Source organism: Hemibagrus wyckioides, linkage group LG21 (assembly GCF_019097595.1).
Source record: "Hemibagrus wyckioides isolate EC202008001 linkage group LG21, SWU_Hwy_1.0, whole genome shotgun sequence".
NCBI lineage: Eukaryota > Metazoa > Chordata > Actinopteri > Siluriformes > Bagridae > Hemibagrus > Hemibagrus wyckioides.
The window spans coordinates 16238339-16262618 of NC_080730.1; the positions used below are offsets into that span (position 1 = coordinate 16238339).

A 24280-nucleotide genomic window follows, 5' to 3' on the forward strand; every position below is an offset into this window, starting at 1 on the left:
CCCTACGCACACCTCCCTCCTTCCCTTCCTTCCCTACCCCTCCCTCCCTTTTGTCCTTCCTTCCTACATCTCTTCCTTACTACTCCCCCCCCACTCTTCCTTCCTTTCCTTCCCTTTTTTTTTTTTTTTTTATTTGACTCTGCCTACTAAAAACACATCAATCCTCTGATGTAATGAAACACAGGTATGAAATGCAGAGCTTGTTAAAATCAGAATCCTGGCTGGATAATGAGAGTAATATTGCACTGTCTCTTCATTTTAACAAAATGAATTTATTCACTCCGTCCCACAAACACCTGTCTGCTAAATTCATAAATAAGCGTTAAACCACGCTCTTACAACTCTTACAACTACATCATCCACTGCCACAAATATAAATCCTGGAGTCGATAGCAGCAGACAGGCCCTGTAAGGAAATGCTGACTCCACAGATTAAGCCCCCTAAAGAGTCTCCCTAAATGTGCTCCAGCTGATTAGTGTACAAACAGATTTAATGTTAAACAGGACTGGATGATAAAGACTGACACTCACCATGATATAAGAAGCATTGATGTAATCGGTGCCTTTCATTCCAGGAAGTGGAGCCAGGCCGACACGCGCTCTCTCCGCTGGGAGGGTTACAGAATAAACAGAGGTGTTTATTAACCAGAGGCAGCGTGGCTCAGTGGATAAGGTTTCGTGTGGATTTGTACTTTGCTGAATTGAACGTGCTGCAATCGTGCTGACGGGAGTGCCGCCAAACAAAAGATGCTAGATAGGGTGTGGAACATGGCTGACGTGAACCCTATCAAATATTAAACAACGATAGTTTATCGACCTGGCTTAGTCTTAAGGGTTTTAATACAACTGTAGCCACGTCTTCGTCACTTATTCTCAAATATACGACAACTAACACGACCAGGATAATATATTACATATTACGTGTTTTTTTTTAAATTTTGTATGATATGCCTAGAATATAAAATTTATGAGCAATGCGCCTTGGTATGTTTGCTTGAGAATTTCTTTTACCAAGCTTTGGGGAAAAACTCAAATCTCCAGTGCTTCAATCTCAGATATCATCAGGATATTTAATATTTAACCATAACACCTGATACCTGGCAAGATGATAAGGTAAGATAGTATCATAGGAATGACACATAAATATCACTGTTAATATCAGCGTTGCCATAGCTATGATGATAGATACGCTTGTTGATATGCCATAGTGAATTATCTAACCAATATATGCTTCATAAAGCATACTAATAAAGCAATATAGTATTATAGTGTATATACTATATATATATATATATATATATATATATATATATATATATATATATATATATATATATATATATACACTATATTGCCAAAAGTATTCGCTCACCTGCCTTGACTCGCATATGAACTTAAGTGACATCCCATTCCTAATCCATAGGGTTCAATATGACGTCGGTCCAGCCTTTGCAGCTATAACAGCTTCAACTCTTCTGGGAAGGCTGTCCACAAGGTTTAGGAGTGTGTTTATGGGAATTTTTGACCATTCTTCCGGAAGCGAAGAATCCACCAAACTTTACACTTGGCACAATGCAGTCAGACAAGTACCGTTCTCCTGGCAACCACCAAACCCAGACTCGTCCATCAGATTGCCAGATGGAGAAGCGCGATTCATCACTCCAGAGAACGCGTCTCCACTGCTCTAGAGTCCAGTGGCGGTGTGCTTTACACCACTGCATCCGACGCTTTGCATTGCACTTGGTGATGTATGGCTTGGATGCAGCTGCTCGGCCATGGAAACCCATTCCATGAAGCTCTCTGTGCACTGTTCTTGAGCTAATCTGAAGGCCACATGAAGTTTGGAGGTCTGTAGCGATTGACTCTGCAGAAAGTTGGCGACCTCTTCACACTATGCGCCTCAGCATCCGCTGACCCCGCTCCGTCAGTTTACGTGGCCTACCACTTCGTGGCTGAGTTGCTGTCGTTTCCAAACACTTCCACGTTCTTATAATACAGCTGACAGTTGACTGTGGAATATTTAGGAGCGAGGAAATTTCACGACTGGATTTGTTGCACAGGTGGCATCCTATCACAGTTCCACACTGGAATTCACTGAGCTCCTGAGAGCGACCCATTCTTTCACAAATGTTTGTAAAAACAGTCTGCATGCCTAGGTGCTTGATTTTATACACCTGTGGCCATGGAAGTGATTGGAACACCTGATTCTGATTATTTGGATGGGTGAGCGAATACTTTTGGCAATATAGTATATATATATATATATATATATATATATATATATATATATATATATATATATATATATATATATATATATATATATAGTAACCATAGCGACCGTAAAGTGTCATAGTGAACCCAGAGTGAGCAAAATCCTCCAGGTGAGACTCACATGGAACGACGGAGGAGTTGCGGTTCTTCTCCTTGTTGCAGTCTTTCTGGGCGCTGAAACACTCTGCAAGCCTGGCATTACACTGAGTCACCAGCTACAGGAAGAAGAAAACATAGAACATTATAAACGTTATAACAATTTACTATGGATGTTTTTATGGATGCTTTCCTTCAACTCAACAAACATCCCATCAATAAACATCTAGTTACTAGACAAGGAGAAGAAATATACAAGGCCTATTTAAAAGCTAGCTGAGGGAAACATCTCCCTGGAATGAAAGTAGCAGAGAGAGAGAGAGAGAGAGAGAGAGAGAGAGAGAGAGAACGAACTTTAGCCTCAAGCCTAATTACAATAAAAGCATGGAGCCTTGCAATGTTCTGCATGAACACCCTCGATCTCACATAACCGGGGGACTGAGTGCATTGTGCGAGTGTGTGAATGGGGAGATGATTCAAATTAGAGCACAATCCACAATCCACACTTACATACCGTCTCCCACAGTGAACACACGCTTGGGTTACCCCTGTGGCATGACTGACATTTGAAATGAAACGCTTTTTTATTCATTTTGAGTCAAAATTAATGTTAGATTTATTCTGAATTTGACTATGCAAAGCGGGGTGTGTGCGCAAGTTTGACCAAGAGACATTCGATGATCAGCCATAAATATTATGACTTCTGCTGGCTTGCCTTCTTCTCTGTGTGCCATTTGTTCCTGAGGTAAGCGACGCACACGCACCCGGTCATCCATGTGATGTAAAAGAAAATGTGATTCATCAGACCTGGCCACCTTCTTCCATTGCTCCGTGGTCCAGTTCTGATGCTCAGGTGCCCATTGTTGGCGCTTTCGGTGGTGCACATGGGTCAGCATGGATATCCTGACTGGTCTGCAGCCCCATATGCAACAAACTGTGATATACTGTGTTTCCTGACACCTTTCTATCAGAACCAACATTAAATTCTTCAGCAATTTGAACAACAGTAGCTCGTCTGTTGGATCGGATCACATGGGCCAGCCTTTGCTTCTCACGTGCATCAATGAGCCTTGGCCGCCCATGGCCCTGTCACCGGTTCACCACTGTTCCTTCCTAGATAGGTACTGACCACTGCAGACTGGGAACACCCCAAAAGAGCTGCAGTTTTGGAGATGCTCTGATCCAGTCGTCTAGCCATCACAATTTGTCCCTTGTCAAACTCGCTCAAATCCCTCGCCCATTTTTCCTGCTTCTAACACTTGAGGACAAAATGTTCACTTGCTGCCTAATACATCCCACCTACTAACAGGTGCCATGATGAGGAGACAATCAGTGTTATTCACGTCACCTGTCAGTGGTCAGAATGTTATGCCTGATCGGTGTATATATGGGGGAGAGAGAGAGACAGAGAGATGATGGAGAAGTTGAAGTGACTATCCTGACCTTGAACTGTTTCTCGAGCCGGGTTTTGCCGCTCCGGCCAGGGGTCAGAATACTGTTGACGTAACTGTGCAGCTGGCTGGACAACACCTCTGTCTCCTTCCCCAGTATGGCCTCCAACAAGGCATCGTGAATGAAGACATACTGCTCCTGAACACATGACAGACACGTAAAAAAAAAAAAAAACAATGAAAAAAACAACACAAGTCAAGAAACGTGTGAGCGTCAAAGCAAGAAGTGAGCGTGATGTGAAGCACACTGCTGAGACTAACCTCGGTTTGAACCAGGTAGTTCCTCTGTGTGCGTATGTGTTTAAGGAAACCCAGCACATTCACAGAGCCTTTATCCTTAATCTGCTGCAGCATGCTGTCAATCACGATATAGGTTCCTGTTCTGCCCACGCCAGCACTGTGGAGAACGAACACACACACACACACACACACACACACACACACACCCTGAGGCACTACATATATACAGAGTATTGTATCCTGGTGCATTCATTTTCACTCAGCTTTCAATCATCTATAATTGATTCATTTGTCATTCTTTTTATTCCGATGACACAAACCTGACTCGAAAGTTTAATAGCACGAATTTAATTTCAGGTCAGTTCACCGCGCTTGATTCCAGTCAGTAAACTGAAAACTGTATACAGTTAATGAAGTCATTTCTACTGTATTGTACAAAAAAATGAACACGGATAATGTTAAAATGTCAACACCCTTTAAAAGTCCACAGAACAATGTGGCTCAATTTGTGCCTTTTTTTTATCCTAATTTATTCCAGCATAAAGAATCCAGTCTGATCTGAAAAAAACCCCAAAAAACGTCGCAGTGCTGCGTGAACGTAAAATGAACAAAACTCTAACACTGTTTTGTTATTACGCAGATTAATAAAACGTCTTTCATTAGTCGAAAGGATGGAGTCAGAGGTCGGAAAACGTTTCATCAGAAATGCAGCACGAATGAATAGAAATAGCTGAAATATTTTTTTCTAATCATATGGTAGACCGACTTCAGGGTTTGGTTTGGGTTTCTTTTTCATCTTTATATTTCCCCGACACTTTAATTAATTTAAATTAAATTGTGAAATGCTTTATTTAATTATTTTTACTTCTTATTGTTATAATTTTATATAATTAATAGATAGATAGATAGATAGATAGACAGACAGACAGACAGACAGACAGACAGACAGACAGACAGATAGATAGATAGACAGACAAAGAGATAGATAGATAGATAGATAGATAGATAGATAGATAGATAGATAGATAGATAGATAGATAGACAGACAGACAGATAGACAGACAGACAGATAGATAGATCCATCTAGATAGGTCTAAAATTATTACACTGTGTGTGTGTGTGTGTGTGTGTGTGTGTGTGTACCTGCAGTGGACGAGCATGGGGCCCATCTCAGGTGTCTGTGCTGCAGAAGATTTCCTGACGAAGGTGAGCACAGGCAGTGTGTACTCAGGAACGCCCATGTCAGGCCACTGCGTGTAATGATACTGGATTACAGTTCTCTCACTCTGACGACTCTTTACACTGCCCTTTTGACCCTACACACACACACACACACAATTACAAAGACAAACACACACACAATTACAAAGACAAACATTGACAATGACCTTTTGAAATGAAAGGAAAATCATATACACACCCTTTCACCTTACAAATGCTCAGCCGAATACAATCGTTTCACACACACACACACCTATACACACCCACACACACAACTACACACACACACCCACACACACAACACCACATCAAAACATCCTTTTTTATTTCCTGGAACACAACTCACAATGACATGCGTCTATGTTAATCCATAGCGACCGAGGACACTGTATTTTGGAAAGTAAATAGATTAACCTCAGGTCCTCTTCTATATCTAAGAGGCTTGTGGAAAAATGGCCATTATCGTGGCTGGCTAAACACTTTATGTGTGTTAGTTAAGAGGATTAATTTCTGAAGCATTAAAGTCCTTTAACAAACAAATGCAATGTAAATCTCAGGACAAAATAAGCTCCTTAATTCCTGGTACTACCTCAAAAACACTAACAATCCTTCAATCGGAGTGAAGCAGGCACGGTTACTTATATCTCCGATTTATAAAACGATTCCCGGGTGTGTTCCCAACTTGTGCACAGGAGTGTATTATGAACATTTTCGAGAAAATGTAATATTGTTTTTTATTTTTTTTTATAATCTCCTGGTGCCATTCTGGAGCCACAAACAAAAGCATACTTATTAATTAAATAGCCTTGAGGAGACAATAAACCCATAACACACTTTACAGTTTATAGCAAATATGGAATAGTACGTTGTTTAAAGGGGGGGTGTAAAATATTTAACCAATGACTACGGAGAAGAGCCTTAATGTGGAAATTATTCCAATAAAAACAACACAGGCATAATTTATTCATCTTGGTCAAATACTTTTGACAGATCTGTTCTCCTGGAACATCAGGCAGTGAGCTACAGAGCAGATCCTTCCTTTTTCAGGTTCTTATTTGTCTGGTTTAAACTTGGTCCATGTCCATATCGGCACCTGTGCGAACCGGGGCAAAGTCTAATCTCCGCTTAAACATCTGCTACAAGTCAGATATCTCTAATAGCAGCAGTGAGAGACTCTTCAGAGTTCACTCCCAACTTGAAGTGGACACACCTGCTCCAGCTAAACAAAGACTTTCCGGACACTAGGATATGATCAGATTACCGCGTGAAGGGTGTGTGTGTGTGTGTGTTACATTAACTGCAAGGGAGTGTGACAGACTCTGACCTTCTTGACTTTGGTGTTGCGGATGGTGAAGCGGCGGAGTGTGTAGCAGGCGTGCACCTTGCTGCTCTTCAGCGTCACCACGATGTTACCGTACTCCTCGCTGTTCTCCGTCGGCCAGTACTGATCACACTTTCTCTGTAACACACACACACACACACGTAAACACATTCCCGTCCGAACAGGTACGGCTTGACAGAGTCGGCGTCACAATTCTACAATACCTGGCAACCTCTCATCTCAAACATACACAAGGTTTCAGCTTAATCCTATTCTTAAGTCAGGTTTAATTATGAGCTTTGATTAAGACGTCAAGACATCTCTTCTGGACAGAATAAACAGTAAAATAAATAATAATTATTGATAGACACATACATGAGAGCAAAAGTTTGTACACCCCATAGTTGTTTTAATTGAAAAACAGAAATATAGTTCTGTTGTATTTAGCTCTAATGAATTTTTTGTCCTTTTTTGTGGCAAATAAATATTAAAAGGTAAGTTTTAAACCAAACTGTACTCGCTTCCATGCTGTGTGTGCGTCCTTTCTTCTGTTCTTCAATAATTATTGTTAAAAAGAAGAGCGGCATCGACGTTTTTGTGCCATATGACAAATAACTGTTAACTCTTAACTATATGATGTGATATTAAGGCACATAAAGGAAGAAAAAAAAAAAGAGCCTGGATCCTTGGTACTGACTCTAAAAGCAGCAGGAAGATGACAGGAAGTGAAGGAACTCACCCGTCCTTTCTCCACCAGGTTGGTGATCATGACAATGATGCCTGTGTTCTGCTCCCACACCATCCTCCAGAAGTCCTCAAAGGTGGACTTGAGGGGACCCTGAGCAGCAATGTATGCCTTGGGCTTGTTGTATCCCTGGGAGACATGCAAAACACACACACACACACACACACACACTCTTCAAGAGTTGCACACTTAAGATACACCACAACATATGGAACGGCCATTTTCCGTGCGGCTCATTCAGAGAATCGAAATTGATACGGAGAAATGAAAACTCGGAGCTCTTTTAATGCATAATAAAAATAGTGGGGTGGACCGATGTGAGCCGACGCCAAGCTGGAACCACTGCCGAGTTGATTATTTTCCTAGAACAGCATGTCCTTAAGTGTTCGTGAAGTAATTTGCCCACGCTGAGTATGGAATGACACTCAATATTATTCCAGCACATAATCCAGTTTGGGGGGGTGATACCAGTGGATTAGTTTCCTATCAAACGATACCCCCCAAGTGTTTAATTCCACTGAAATCACAACAAGCTGCCAACAATAACCATTTTTCCATTTATTAATAGACACACACTTTTTTTTTTGTTTTTTTTTATCCGTTTGTAATGACGAATAAGGTTATGAAACTTCCACGAGACAAGACAGTTCATTTTTTATGATATGGAGAAGTCAGAAAGCTCTGGGTTACAAAGCGCTGACACTGGAGACTCCTTTTTATTAAATCATCTATTCAGAGATAGCGTCACTGTATTAATGTACGGAGATACAAGATGCCATTTATTATTAGACGTGCATGCCCTTCATACAAGTTGTTACTATATATAATAATAAAAAAAAAAAAAAACTAAGTGCATGAAAGCCTGTGATTTGTTTCGTAGAACTACTGGCTCAATCCTGAACGCTCAATTCCTTTGGGACACACACAACTAGGAATAATCACACTGATGAACGGTTATGTCCACACTGCTCTGACTGTGGCTGACAAATTTGTTGAGACCCGTGAGCACACATTGAGGAAAACACTCACGTCCACATAGTTAGCATTGATGTAGTCACTGTGTTTGGAGTCCTTGCCGGCTAATGGCCTCAGCTTCACTCGACTGTGATCATCTGGAGAGGGACAGAGCCAGAGAGTGTGAGCAGCATACAGAACATACAGAGAGAGAGAGAGAGAGAGAGAGAGAGAAGGTAAAGAGAGATACTTACATGCAACGATGTTGATGTATCTGTTCTTGTGCTTGTTGTCTGGATGATTTGAATGTTCGGAAGTGATCTTCATATCGCTTGTGCAACGCTGCACTTCCTATAATTCAGTGTGCACACACACACACACACAGATGTCAATTTAAAAAAAAATAAAAAAAATACACAAAGCAAAAAGCAAGATGTATATTAACAAAAATGTTCCACTAGCAGCAGTATTTCCTGCTTCATTTGAATGATGATCCTGTACAGTATGCAAAAGCAGCATCCATCTCTCTCTCTCTCTCTCTCTCACACACACACACCTCAGTATCCTGCAGATACTCATTAGTCATGTGTAGATTTTAAAGCCAACATCAACGCCTGAACTAAATCTCCAAACATTCAACGTTGAAATCATTACAGAACGGCTTGGAGGCAGGGTTCATTTTGTTGCCGTGGCAACAACCTGAATTATTGTTGATAAAAAAAAATTAAATAAAAAAAAAAAAATGGGCAAAATGCATATTTCAATCATTACTCAATGATCTGGGGAGGATATCGAATTTTTTTTGGAAGCTGTCACTCAGTAAAGTTTTCATCTTTTGTGAAAAACGACATTTTGCTAAAAAGAATTACAGCCAGAATTCAGGCACACTGACATTTCTGTGACTTCCACATGTTTGCCAAATTATCATTCATATTTCGTAAGTCCGCGTTGCGGTGGATCTGTAGTCTATCCTGGGAATCCGAGGTAGGAATTCACCTTGAATGGAAGGTCGGTCCATCTCGATGCACACCCACACCATGCAAAACTTCACACAGACTGTAACCTGACCTGAGGATCAAACCCTGGATGTGTACTACATTAAAAAAAAAAAGCCACCGCGCTGATTAAGCAGTGGTTTGACTTTTCGAACAGCACAAGCACTGAGTCTCTGAACTTCAACATAAATACCAAATATCACTTATATAAACGATCTGTTTTACAAAGCCGTTGGCATTTAAGCGCTGTTGACCAATCAGACACCAGAGAGATTGTGTAGTGTATGTGTGTGTGCATCGATACAGTCTGTGTGTGTGTGTGTGTGTGTGTGAGAGGGGTGAAAGAAGGAGAGGTGTGTTGATCTGATAGTGTGGCACTTCTGAGGCGTCTAAGAAACTGCCAGAGGCAACAGCAACAGAAGAGACTAAGCAAGTGACATCTGTTCCCTGCAAGACACTTATTTGCACACACACACACACACACACGGCTAACTCTAACCTCTGACTGCCCTATTTTTGTGGCCATAACACATAAAAAATGAGTCATCCTGGTTGTGGAAGGTAACTAGGGTATTCTTTTTACATTTTTAAGGGTCAATTTGAATATATTATAAAGATGTATGATGCTGTTAAAAAGCCAAACACTACAGCCGAGTGATGCTTTCATAATGACATTCGAATTCGTTTCAGATATAACCGTCTCGCTCTGACAAATCGTTTATAGGTGTTGTCTTTCTCCTCGCACATTTTTTTTTATTGCGTCTCGTTTATTCCTCGTCCCGGTGACGGCATTAATTGCGGCGAGCCTGGCATTTAATATGGGATTAAATTTAATTGTAAAAAAAAAAAAAGAAAGAAAGAAAGAAAGAAAAGAGATTAATCATATGTAGTTAGATATTAGATGGCTTAGGGATAAGCCTATTAATGTTGATATGTGGTGACATTAAAAAGTTGTCAGAAATGGGACAGGGCCTTTTTGAAGGCTTTGCATCAAGTGAAGAAAATATCGTTTGTGGGAAGGGAAAAAAAAAAAAAGAGTACCATGTGGTTATGTTAGCCCAAATGTAGACCAAAAGTGGGACTGAAAATACCACCGCAGTGACAGATTCTGAATGTCACACCCACGTAGACACAGTAATAGAAACTTTCATATTAGAAAGTTAGCTTGCGCCATCAAACTACAGAGGCTGTCTAATCTCCAAGTCCATGGAGCATGCTCGGTAATCTCAGGAGCAAGAAGAAACTGCAGCTCCTGCATGTGTGTACAGGTAAACGTATTAAATCGAATGTATAACTAATGATTTAGAAGCGTTTGTGTGTGATGTAACTAATCTGCAACTGAATGTCCACATTTGGATAATTCAAAAGGGTGAAATTCATAAAAGTCTTACATTGTACCACAAGCTTTATAATTGCTCGCCCTCCCTCAATTTCTCAGCCCACTTCGCCAGAACACCAGTACAAAATACCAGACCCCCCCCCCCCCAATCTTTCTGGCCCCCTTCTTTTCCTAGGAATCCCTTTAAAATCTCCCACTTGGAATGCTTGTGCCTGAATTCTTGCCACCTCAACCACATCCCTCTCTCTCCCTCTCTCTGGCCAAGGCAGCACAAAGCCACTTGTTAGGGGCCCTAGAGGCTCCCTCTAAAAGAGGGGGTTGGCTGTGTCCTTTTCTGATGCACTAGATGGAGAGGTACAGGGGGAAGAATGGACGAGGGGGCTATTGAAGGACATGACGGCCTCCTGACACCACTTCTCCGAGCGTGTAAAAAGAAGCATGAGCATGGAGACTCCATCCACACCTTTGCCTTCACTCTCTGTCCTCATTAAAGTGCTGCTTAGTGTTTCTTTTTTCTCTGTCCATCAAAGACAGATCTAACCTAATGGCAGTTTTTAAATTAGATTTTTACATTATGCACGAGTTATGCATCTAAATTGCAGATCTAGTGTGTGTGTTAGACTCAAGAACTTCTAGCTTCCACTACATACTCTCGCATGTTTCTTAAAAAATCTGCCTACTTTCAAGAGATGAGGCTGTTTGAGTGACATTTCAGGCAGGCAACCATGTTTACTTGCCACGAAAAATTTCAAACAAATCTCTTGAAAATAAATTCAACACTTCGTGCCCCAAAAGTGCTTCACGTTTTAAGAAGTATGTTTTCCAAACTGACAGTAAATTAGGTCAAGTGTGAAGATTTTGAAGCTAGTGGCGAGAAAAGTATATAAGGTCGGCACACTGAGTCTGGGTCTAAATCACAGACCTAATGTCGAAAAATTTGACTGAAAGAGTGAAGTGGAATCAGAGAGATGTTTCTATAAAACACCCCTTTGACCCAGTAAAGTATTTACAATCAAAAATCAGCCTTGATACCTTTCGGTCTAAATGGCAGGAATATTTTATTTAATCATGTTTTTCCACTTATTCAAAGGACCAATAAATGGACAGAATTCCCAGCTATGAAATGATGAGACAGTGTATTAATATTCCTGAATGCAACCTCTTATGTACATTAAGCTATTTATTAAAAATGATGCAAGAGTTACCGTGGTGAACCATCACCAACTTTTAAAACAAGGGATTAATTGGCTTGAGGTGCATTTATAGGACGATACTACAACATTACTGTTGAAAAGTGACGTTTTTAAGGTGACTTAATTGACTCAAAAATGGAGCACATTTCCATCAGAATGTATACACTGACATAAACTGGGATCCCTAGTGACCAATTAACTGAAAATAGAGCTACTTTTCGGCTAGACTGAAATGTATTTCCAGGGCAGAGGAGACAACATGCATCGCCTATGTCACACAGGAAAAGCCATTTCTGAACAAACATGACCTACTCATTCCACCTTGTTCTATTTACCACGGTCGCCTCCCGCCAATTCACACCTCCGGACTCAGGTATGATGTCAATCTCCTGATATCACAGGTGTGAATTATACACAGGGTTCGAATACACAGGAAGTCCGATCTACACGACATTCAACATGACCCGAGTGACTAAAACGGTCACAAACATCCTGTCTCATGGGTCAACACAAAAACTTGACACCTTTTATCATTAGGCATAAAGCAGCAGACGGTTGGATAATATGAGACGTGTGGTCCTGAGCCTCTGTGGATTACTGATCATTTGTGATCTGGCTGCAGATTAATATTAATACTGCCTGAAGGTTTTGACAGCTTGGCACAGATGTGACATGATTTTCTGGCCTGGGCAAGGCAGGCTACAACCGAGGGCTGGTCATGTCCAAGACCATCTGGTTTACACACACGCGCTCACAGAAGGGCTATAAAACACCGCTATTTACTGACACGTTGACAGAGTGCTGCCAGTCTGGCCTATAATGACATCCTGCCAGAAATGCTTACCACACATACATGCCAGGGTGTACATGCCAGCTGTTCATAAACAGAGACTAAAAGTCATTACGGTGCAAAGTGTGTAGCTGTGTAAAAAAAAACAAAAAAAAAAAAACATGACACATGACATCTCACCTCAAAGTCTTCAGAGAATCCATGCTGGTTGTTGGCGTAGAGATCTGATATGTGCTTGATAAACTGTTTGACCGGGATGGCCTCCATGTCGTCTGCAAAACAGCCACAGACCAGAAAGTGAAGACCAGCAGATAGAAGTGCACTACATTCTAGTGTCTATGTGAATTATTTGCCTGAAGTCTGGTGTTTCATTTGTTTGGTTTAGACCCTGTATTGATCCTGTTAATGCAGATAATAATTATAATCGTTATATAAAACCAGAGAGCGTTCGCAAGAATCATAACGGAGCTGGGTTAAAATCCGTTACCCATCTTTATCAGCCGGGTGAAGAGCTCATCACTCGCTGTTCATGTTCAAATCAATGCCATGATGGATTTTTACGTCCAAGGGTCATTACCCTAATCTGGCACAGGAGTAGTCTGGAGCAGGCAGTAAAATAAGCTCGACTCTACTCCGTCTCTTCGTACGCGCTCAAACACACACTTTTCACTCTATGAGACAGCTCCAATTATTTCTACAACAGAGCGCAAAAGGGCAGAGAGAGCAAGGGAGAGCAGTGTGTAATATAATGAGCAAGTGTGTGAGATGGAGTATGAATAATAGCACCAACATCTAAGCTACCAGGCTAAAACCCACAACCCTAACAGTGTAAACATCATGTGTTGTGGGTTGGTGCGCAACCATAAACACATGCTAAAACTTTCTCTTTCTCTTGCTATTAACATCCCGGTGTTAATTATTATGAGAGGAATGGCAAAAATGCGAACACGTCCACTGACCTGATTTTACTAATGATTTTACTACTGCTTCAGTCCTGAGGCCTGGCTTATAAACTATTTCTACAGCCAGACTGAGGCTTTAAAATTGCATGGATCTCGGGTTTTAAGTCATTAAAAGTGATGTGCACACTGAGGTTTATTAAACTGACAGGGAAACATGATGTTATATATCGATGACAAAATGCCTGATAGAACTTTTAGTCTGTTCATGAGCGAGTGAATTTATTTAAAGACCTGACTGTTTTTATATTGATTATGAAAACTTGTTAAAGTCGAGGAACTACATATTAACTAAAAAACAAACAGACACCTTCACCCACAAATAAATAAAATAAAATCTCAAGTCACAGTCAAAAAGTTAACTACAGTGTGACCATTTATTATTAAAAATTTATTATTAAAAAATTAGTACTTACTTATTTTTAAGGAGTTAAAAAACAGAGAAAGGAGGGAAAATTTTTTTATTAAATTATTAAACTATTTTATCCCTATTTTATCCAGATATTATATTATATTATATTATATTATATTATATTATATTATATTATATTATATTATATTATATTATATTATATTATATTATATTATATAATATTATATTATATTATATTATATTATACCTATTTATCTAGAAATTTACTTAACTAGTAATGTTAGTACTTCTGCCTCAAAACCTGAAAACAAATAGACATAAATAAACTAATAGACAATGGACATTGTCTCAAAGCAGCTGTACAAAAGTAGAGAAACAGAGAAAGGAGAAAAAAAAATATATTAAATTAAATTATTAATCTATTTTATCCAGATATTATATTATAACTATTTATCTAGAAATTTAATTAACTAGTCATGCTAGTACCACTACCTTAAAACCTGAAAACTAATAGACATAAATAAACTAATAGCTACAATGTGTATGCACACACACCCACCCACACACACACAGCATAATAAAAAGACAAAATAGGGCATTTCATAATAAGCTCCACACGGTATGGTTTAAGCAGAACTATGTTCATGTACTCATGAGGAAACTCACCTGGGATGGGAATGACCGGAATACTCTCATTGGGCACCACTCGAGGAGAACTGCTGTCCTCTACATAGAAATGAGCAGTCTGGAAACACCTCCTAATACACACATGGAAAAGAAGAAGAGGAGCGTGTGAGAGAGAAAGCTCATTAACAAGCGCTAAAGCTAACAACTCAGCACCAAATGAACCCTAAAATAAACATAGCCTGACTCCCTTCACAGGTCCTAAACATACTCAGACCCTCTTCTACCGGGTGATTTGGAGAAATAAGAGAGACAACAAGTGTGATGGATTAGTCACGGTGACTAACATCCGCTTTGGTGATTGATCATCATACAGCAGTGAAAGAGTCAGGTCAAAGTGAACTTTCCACCCACATCCAAAGAGCAAACACTAACTAAACACACACATACACACGCACACAATTATGAATGTAGTAGGAAACATTATCTCCAGAAAGCCTTTTCCAAAACAAACACAATATGGCAGTATGATAGACCTCAGAGAGCGCTAAGTCTACACAGATCCAGCGACAAAAAAAAACGACACAGGCAGACGCTCTCCGAATACCGCTCTCGGCAGGAGCAAAAAAACACACACAAGTGTCAAGAAGAATCTGCTCTAGTTCCAAAAGGCGAGCGTGAGAAAACTGGTTTTGCTTCTTTGGCTCACAGAGCGGGGGAAAAAAAACAGTGGTGATAACACCTCGGAGAGAAACAGGGCAACAAAAAAAAAATTATTGAGAAGAATGTGAAGGAGCGAGAGAAAACCAGAGAGACAAGTTGTAGTCATTAAGTGTCCTGAACGGAAGAGAGCAGGTTTGTCTTCCTACCTGTACTTCATACACAGGAGAGAACACAATCTGTTCATCCTCCGACAGAACGAGGGATCTGAGGAGAAAAGTAGGAGAGAAGCAGAAGCTTTGGCATGCTGTTGAGGACTGATAGGACGACCGAGACGCAGAGGGAAGAGGAGGACTGAGGGAGGGTCTCTCTTGTGTCACGCTCATTTAACTCTCGGGGTCAGATCCACACGGTGCTGCGTAAAACACTGACCCAGGAACAGGTCTCGCGGTGTCTGTCTCTGATCTGACGAGTGGCTCTGACGATCTCGGATCTGTCGAAGAGCAGGGAGGTGACAAGAGGGGCAGTCCTAAGACCGTGCAATAGGATTAACTTTGCACGACATTCTGCCTCCACCCCCAACACCTGCTGCTTGCTCTGCTATAAACACACACCCTGCTGGCTGGACACTCCTTTATAGCCTTTTACTTTGTGGTCACTAAACGAAGGGTGAAAAACAAATCCATGGCGATTATATTATCAGCCTTTAAGTTTCTTCAGGAAATTTCCAGTATTTTTTTTTTTTTTCCTCATGTGCTGAAATTCGCACCTCTTCACACCACACGTCCACTCTGCTGAACAAAGGCCAAAGCTTCACCGCAGCCAAGCATTAATTACCACATAGAACTGCTGAGCAACTTAAAGAAGATATCGGAGGGGGGGGGGGATTTAAGAGCTGTGAATGGCATCTTGCGGAAGTTTCTGGATGCGGAACAATTTATGAATCATTTACAGAGTAAAGGTCAATTAACTTTATGGGGTTTGTATAAGAGGCAGGACAGGATGAGGAATTCAGATATGACTCAGTATGACAACGTTCTGTATTGCGCATATATAAATACACAGCTTCGATAAATGACCAATGGTACATTATTTGCTTTGGTTTGGACTGAATTGAGTGAGCAATGTTTACCGACGCACTTCTTAGTTTAAAATCTCATTTAAATAACGTTACAGGCAAGCGTTATTGCATCATAACATCTAACAGCCAATCACGTTTCAGTATGCAAATAGGAACTGAATTATATAGTTAACTTGTGTTTAATGGAATTTTGAGGGAATCTTGGTCAAGCATCTCAGTAGTAAAAAAAAAAAAGGTGTTTGAAATAATTTGACATTAAAACAGACTTAAGAGGATTGCTTTTAGCTATCAGTAGTTGAAATGATAAAATTTAATTGGGAATTATTATCTATTCTGCTACGGCGTAAGGTTAAGCATGGGGAAAAAAAAAAAACTCAGTTCTATTAAAATAATCAGCGATTGTAAAAGTCATTCATTACCCTGAGCTGAAAAGTTTTATTCTTCTTCTACCACGGCAATATTTAATGATACGGAACCATCCATGAAGAAATTCACAACAGCCTCTTTATTGAAGTTAAAAAAATAAATAAATAATAAATCAATGTTATTTTACCAAGAAATGGCAAACATCCCTGTCTTCAAAACTTTCCATGTACTAGGAAAGTTTTAACCCTGACAAACAAAGCACTGAGACTGGAGACTCCTTCCAAAAAAAAAAAAAAAAAAAAAGGTTGGACTTTATGAAGAAATTATATGAAGTTTGTTGTTACTATGGAAACAATGATGTATTAGAAGGATAAACCTATTAGATCAGATGCTGCGGAAAACAAATCATGACTCATGACTGCCCAAGAGTTTAAGAAGACTTTAAGAAGCTCTGGTTTGTACAAAGACAAGAGGTTTTGTACTGAATGAAAATTCAGAGTAAACAGATTATATAAGCGTCGCTGCTGATGCACTGAATCTGTCCATTAAAGAACGATTGTGCGTCTCTTGGCAGATAAAGAGCTCATCAAGTGCCTCTGAATGGGCCGCTGACAGCCCGAAGGCTTTTAACGTCAGAGCTGCAGTCCTCAGTAAAGCCCAGCCCTGTCCATCACACCACAGAGGAGACTCCTGATCTACACACACACACACACTTTCAGAGCAACAGAAATGACGGAGAAACACACAAAAAAAAAGGGTTGAGAAGATGGGCGGGTGAGGGGTGAGAGAGAGAGAGAGAGAGAGAGAGAGCTTGATGAAGAGTGAGAGACGCAGAAAGAAAGACAATACAAAGGAATAGAAGTTGAGGGGGATGCAGAGAGAGAGAGAGAGAGAGAGAGAGAGACAGGGTAATGGACTGATGAACGGTTCTCAGTCTGATCAGTTTATCTGTCATGGAGACTGCAGCCTCATACACACTCCTCCTTTAACTGACATGGACACACACACACATACAGCCTCAGTCACGATTGTGCAAAAATATTAAGAAGGGTGGAAAATAATCTGTAAGACATCTAATATGCATACTGCAGTCTAGTATTTTGGATTTGGAAACATTAAATATCATTAATAAAAATGTAAATCATTTCCAGGTATCAATTTATTCCCGATTTAACAGCCAATATGTTGTTAAATTTCACGTTAAAATGCTTCCACAAATATTTTAGTTTTTTTTTTGTGAAGACTTAACTGCTGCTGTGAAATATCATATGCAAACTATGCTAATCATTTAGACTAATTTCTGATGAATAAATTGTTATATTTATGTTGATGTGCTGATGCCAGAAGTAGATCAATAAGTTAATAATAGAGTTTAGTAAAGCGTCTGCACTTTTTTGAGGTAGATATTAAGAGTGATGTATGATCTAGTTGGATCTTTAGCAGTTAGAATGATGGTAAATTAGGCTAATCTCATTCTGTACAGTGTGTGTGTGTGCCTATAAAGTATCCACAGAGAGAGCTCATAACTGTAACTAGACCATCAAACTTACACACACACACAACCCATATATATATATTTATATACACACACATACACAAACACACGCACACACTACCCTTATACACCCGCACACCCACTAGGGCATGGACTGCGGCTTCTGGTCTCTAGCTGAGAGTGCAGGGAAGCAGATGGGTGAGTGTGTGTGCTCGGGGCAGGGAGCTGTGACCTGGAGACAAGTTGACGTGCAAGTCAGAGCTGTTTAGTCAACACACCAACACCCAGTGAGCGCACAACACACTTCTGGGAGAGCGATTGCACAGCTGAGGGATAAAAAAAAATTCCCAGAAACAGACCAGACGCACATCATGGACTAATTTGCAAAAATAAAGCCTTTCCCGCATTTTCCCTAGGCAGTGTCAGACATGTGGGGAATCGGTGTTCCACACTGAGTGGGCACAGGCCGTGATTTCTAAACAAAAGGACATTGTTTAATTAGAAAGAAAATTGTCGTTATGTTTGCCGTGCATGCTAATTCATGACACAGAGAAAAGGAAGCCTATTTATTCCTGTTCTAAACTTAGAAAGAAGGGAATGGACCTTACTAAAACTATGCAAAAGAGAAACAGAAAACACATTTTAAAGGGGCAGTATGTTACTTTATTTTATTTATTTATTTATTTATTTATTTTTTTTAGAGCTTTGAGATCTGAACTGCCATCCACCTTACTCTAATCTAATACCGGTGGTACCAGAAACATCAATCTTATGAAATAAAAAGGGATTGGCTGAACAGTGTTGATGACCAGATGAGACAGAAGTTAATTCTGGCCCAGAAAACAAACATTGCAAATCGTGCCATTTCTAATGTACCTTTGAAATGATAGCTTTAGTAATTATAGAAACACTTTCCAAAATGAAAAACTGCACCTTTAAATGTGAGGATGTGATCTCTCACACAGTGAAAGCAATGTGATTACTCTCTCTCTCTCTAATTTCTACCTCTCTCCATTTCTCTTTATCCTCTGTCTCTATCCATCTCTATCATTCATCTTTTAGTCTCACATACTGGCTCTTTCTTCTACTACTCCTTCTCTCTCTCTTTCTCTCTCTGTACCATCCTTTGTCTGCCTCTCCCCCATCTATCTTCCATCTCTCATGATTCTCAGTCTCTCTCTATACTTTGTCTCTCTCTCTCTCTCTCTCTCTCTCTCTCTATATATATATATATTCTGTCATTCTCTCTCACTCACTGCCTAACTCCATCTCTCTTTCTCTATCTTCAGTCTCTGTCTTTCTCACTCTCTATACTCTGCATCACTCACTCACTCACTCACTCACTCACTCACTCACTCACTCACTCACTCACTGTTTCTGTATCTCTCTCTCTCTCTCTCTCTCTGCAAACCTATTTAGGATCCTCCTTCAGCAAGCCTGAATGAAGGCCATGACAACATGTCCTTGGTAACTGCATCTACGGCTCTTCTATCACCTCAGCGATGTCCTGGGGGTCTGGTGTCCTGCAGACCCTCTTCATCTTACTTACACCATCACACGTGGGCTGGACTTTACACACACACACTCACAACCTGCTCTCGAAGTGTTGTAAAGGATCCAAGAGCCTTGACATGATAAATGACTAAATCTTCTGTGTGGACCCACACACACACACACACACACACACACACACACACAGCAGATGACACAAAAGCCTAAAGACCAAGTGTAGAGTATAGAAGAGAGACAGAAAACACAAACTGACATCAGGATTCGATCGCTAATACAGTGAATCAACTGGAAAGTGAATCAGTGAATCAGTCCGGTCGCTGAATCAGTGAATCAGAAAATGCAGTCGATCAGCCAGGACATGTTTGTTTCCCTAGTTTTCCATTAATCAATCCGATGTGCGTTCGAGGGGAGTGTGTGACGAATTAAACATCACCTATCCTGGCTGAAGGCGTACATTTGGGGTTATCCTTTCTTTCTTTTTCTTACCTCCAGTAGACGAGTACAGCAAGGAGGAGGATGAGGCAGAGGAAGGTGAGGGCAGACACCACGACTAGAGGAATGATCCACTCCATCCTGCCTGAACCAGGAATTGGTCGTATATTGGAGATTACAGTCCGCTCTGAAACACACACACACACACAGAAGTGCACCTATATTACAAACAGTGGCACTACTTACAGAAGTGACAAAGCCGCAGCATGTGCTATAAAAAATTTATCACAGGAATGAACTTTTGTGTGTTGTATATAAATCTCCAGTCAAGAACCAACCCCTTTAAGAGGGAGATGCTCGCTCGTACCCGTGCCCTTTCTATGCGACACACATCACACTAAACAGATACAGTGACCACTGTGACAGCTAGTATTTAGTATCAAAATCATATTTTAGCACCTTTCACGGGTTTATTTTAAGACGGAATGTGCAGCGAGCTGAAAGCTGACCTGTGCTGCGTTACTGATGTGAAGAGAATGACAGGAATGATGTGTACAGAGGTAAAAACTTAAATCCAGAACCGCACACTGATGTTAACAACCGTCTCGGCTGCCATTTGCTTTTTTTTTGGTTATATTTGTACATCACAGATGCTCTGATGTTGTCAGCAGCTCTCAGAAATTTCCATAAAGTCAGTGGGAGATTTTTGACGATAAAATAAAAAATAATAAAATAAATTAATGAATTAATAAATATAATAATAATAATAATAATATTTGTTTATTGTTATACAGAAATTTAGACAAATAAAACAATATACAAAAAACACCGTACACAGGATAGAATAAAAAAAGAAAAAAGTAATTAATTTACTTGAATTAAAAATATATATTTTACCGTATTGTTCTGATTTAAACTACTAAAAAGTTTCTAGCAGCATTGCTACCTGCTCAAAAATGTACCGGGCAGTCACATGGTTCTGTAGTTACTGTGTGTGTGTGTGTGTGTGTGTGTGTATGTACTCTGCCCTGTTTACTCATGCAACACTGCCCACCACGTTCGCTCTTGTAAACACATGCATGCGTACACACACACACACACACACACACACACACGCCCTTTTCCCGGTTACTGTTCTTATCTGTGTGCAATCTGAAAAGGAATATTTTAATACTGATGCTCTGAACCTATCAAACAAGAGACGATGATTTCTTATTCTGTCTCTCTCTGATACACGCATGGCTGCTCTTTGCAGCTTCTAAGCACACACACACACCCACACACACGCGCACACACACACACACACAGCCTACCAGAGCTCCAGACTGCAGAATCATTCCCGGAGCCCATGTTAGTTATTCAGAGTCGAGCGTGACGGACCTGAACCCTGCAGAGCTGCAGCTCCCAAACCTCACCAGCTCCATGAAACCCTGCTGCTACTGCACTACGCTAACACACCATGCTAACAAGCTGCTGATGCTGCCTGCTCTCTGCCTCTGTAGCCAAAAAACAGGACTGCTATATGAGAGGGAAGAGCACAAACAGACACACACACACACACTCACATATGGCAGAGCCAAACATAACTCCAGTGCCAGAGAGCTAAAAATGGAGAAGTTACTTTTCCTCCCCCCTGCAGCTGAGACACTGTTCCCTCTCATCCTCTCTGGACTGCAGAACTAGGCCAGGATCGTGTCTCCCAAACGCACTCCGAGACGGAGAAGAAGGATGAAGAGGGAATTAGAAAGAGAGGAGAGAAAGAGATACGGTGCGTTTGAAGACGATAAGCTGTTGATGTCATCTCTGGTTTATGTGCTGTAGGTGTGTGTGTGCGTGTGTGTGTGTGAGAGACTGTAGCTCTAGTGACTTATAAACTCGACATGTTCAAACCAACCAACTCCTAGGCTACTGTATAATTTATTTCACCTAAAAAATTCGTATTTTTCTGAAACAGAACACAAGGAATATTTGACAATGATGCCTGCTAGGTTTCTCGTGGTGTTGATGTTTGATCAGGACTGGAATGGTGTGTTCACATCTTCTGTAATTTGCAGTAAAACCGTTTAAAAATTCAACTCGGAATCAAGCTTGCTGTGTATTCTGGGTTGCAATTTGCATATTTTTAGGGCGGCATTGTAGCCTTAAGAAATGTGTTCTGGATATTTGGGCTGACGTACAGAAAGAGGACGTTGTTAGCTATAATAACTGCTCATGGAAATAATAATTGAATTATTTTTAGGTACACTTTTTATAAGCAAAATTTTGTTTCGATTTCCTACCAAGAGATAAGAGGTTTTGTTTCCAGTGATTAATGTGTTCATTTCACTTTTCTGTTCTGAACAGAAGATAATAAAAGAGAATAGTGAACTGATTCTCAGGTATGTCGCATGTGCCTTTTACATCCACCACTAGATGGCGCTAGTGAGTTTACCCTGCTTTCATGCTACACACCTGTATGAAAGGAGAAAGGCCACTGACTCCTGTCTCCCATGCTGCCTTTCCCACCCTTCGGAGGGGCTTCTGGGGGCTGGAGCACCACAGTTTTGTTCCCCTGGACAGCAGGCTCTGTGCTGGGGGTCACAGTGACTTCCTCCTCATCCTCTGTCCTCTCTGTCTGTGTGTCCTGTGGTTCATTGGACTCCATCGCTCCGTCCTCATCCTGGTCCTTTCTTCTTCCTTTCTCCTTGGCGGTGGAGTCAGGCGCTGTTGTGGGAGGCTCCTGGTCTGCTGAGCTGTTCACCTGCGTCTGAACGTCATCTGGAGCGTTCTTCACTGGTTTACCTTCTGCTCCTTTGTCGTCTTCTTCGTCCTTCTCTTCCTCTTCCTCGCCTTCTCTCTCACCTTCCTCACCTTCGGCCTTGCCTGTCTGCTCTCCTCCGGCGTTATCGTCCGAGCCTTGGTTCTGGGTGTTTTCGGGGGTGGTGGTAGGAGGGGCCTGTTCCGCTGTGGTGGGTGGGGTTTGGGTTGGGGGGCGGAGACTAGGCCAAGCCGAGCTGGGGAAGGAGGAGATGACGCCGCCGCTGAAGCCCAGCCCTGCCAGGAGAGTGCTGGTTACCACCGATGCCACCGTCGCCTGGCTACCGCTGGAGGAGGGGCCAATGCCAGTCGCCATGGAGACGAAGGAAAAGGGCAGACCTGAAGAGGTCCAGGTGGATGAGCCAGAGCTAATGGGAGCCATGTCAGCTGAGGACGCGGGAGACACCGTGGGCTAAGAGGAAACGATAAGAGAGAGTAAGTGTGTGTGTGTGTGTGTGTGTGAAAGAGATGGAGCATTAACATACATAAGTTTAGATACAGATAATATAGAGCAACTTCACCAGAACCTCTTCAAATTAAATTATACGCCTCTAGCAGCCAATTAAATTTTAAATAACATTAAATTAAACCTTTATGTGAATATAATAAATGCAGAAATAATCCAAGTATATATCTCTCCCTCCTTTTTATAGCCGAAATATTTGTAATATAATCAGAATAAAAATGATTATTAAAATGTCCTTGGTCCTTTTTTATTAAATTACTTGTGCTTGGGCTTTTCTCCCGCGGTGATTTTCGTTTTTATTAATAATGCAGCTGTACATTTTGACTGATTTTATACGCTTGTAAAGATGAAGGCGTTTAAGCCACAGATTAAAGATTAAAGGAAGACTTCATGTGGATTATTTGTGCAGTTATCATGAACAAGAGTTCGGAAAAAACTAATTATACCTTCTGTTCCCTGGTTAGGAAACTTTAAAATCATTAAAGTGTGTGTGTGTGTGTGTGTGTGTGTGTGATGAAGAGGGAGACAGAGCTGCCACCTTCTGGACAGAGTCAAACCTACCATTCCTGTTTTCACTATCCTCGTCCCTTCAAATATTCTGGTGGTATTTGCTGAAATGACAAAGCAAACACACAGATGTGACAAATGCATAGAATATAAGAGCAGAAATATGTGTGCGTGTATGTGGTGTGTGTATTTACCTCTGAACAGCATGCTCTGGCTGAAGTCACTGCGTTTGTCGTTCAAGCACACTGCCTGGACTCGGAAGAGATACAGCACGTCTGGTGAAACTGGCTTGATAACGGCCTCCTGCAACACACACACACACACAAGCTTGAAATAAGTGCAGTCTTGGGCTCTCCTGGGGCTCTGAGGCAGAGCAGGGGAGCACTTCCT

At 40.9% G+C, this 24280-nt stretch overlaps 1 protein-coding gene across 3 annotated transcripts in view; it reads right to left on the reverse strand.

Moving 5' to 3' along the window:
- The window catches only part of ptprga (protein tyrosine phosphatase receptor type Ga), a 273910-nt gene that overhangs the window by 7952 nt on the left and 241678 nt on the right, over positions 1-24280 (reverse strand). For all 3 annotated transcript variants that reach the window (XM_058374136.1, XM_058374135.1, XM_058374134.1), the window contains exons 10-24: positions 24085-24193; positions 23945-23994; positions 22573-23329; positions 20176-20308; positions 14618-14709; positions 12800-12891; positions 8557-8653; positions 8378-8460; positions 7343-7477; positions 6607-6741; positions 5205-5377; positions 4083-4218; positions 3814-3960; positions 2396-2489; positions 532-608 (exon numbers count right to left, since the gene is read on the reverse strand). In XM_058374136.1, the coding sequence (XP_058230119.1) occupies positions 532-608; positions 2396-2489; positions 3814-3960; positions 4083-4218; positions 5205-5377; positions 6607-6741; positions 7343-7477; positions 8378-8460; positions 8557-8653; positions 12800-12891; positions 14618-14709; positions 20176-20308; positions 22573-23329; positions 23945-23994; positions 24085-24193 (2310 nt within the window). The remainder of the gene's footprint in view (positions 1-531; positions 609-2395; positions 2490-3813; positions 3961-4082; positions 4219-5204; positions 5378-6606; positions 6742-7342; positions 7478-8377; positions 8461-8556; positions 8654-12799; positions 12892-14617; positions 14710-20175; positions 20309-22572; positions 23330-23944; positions 23995-24084; positions 24194-24280) is intronic.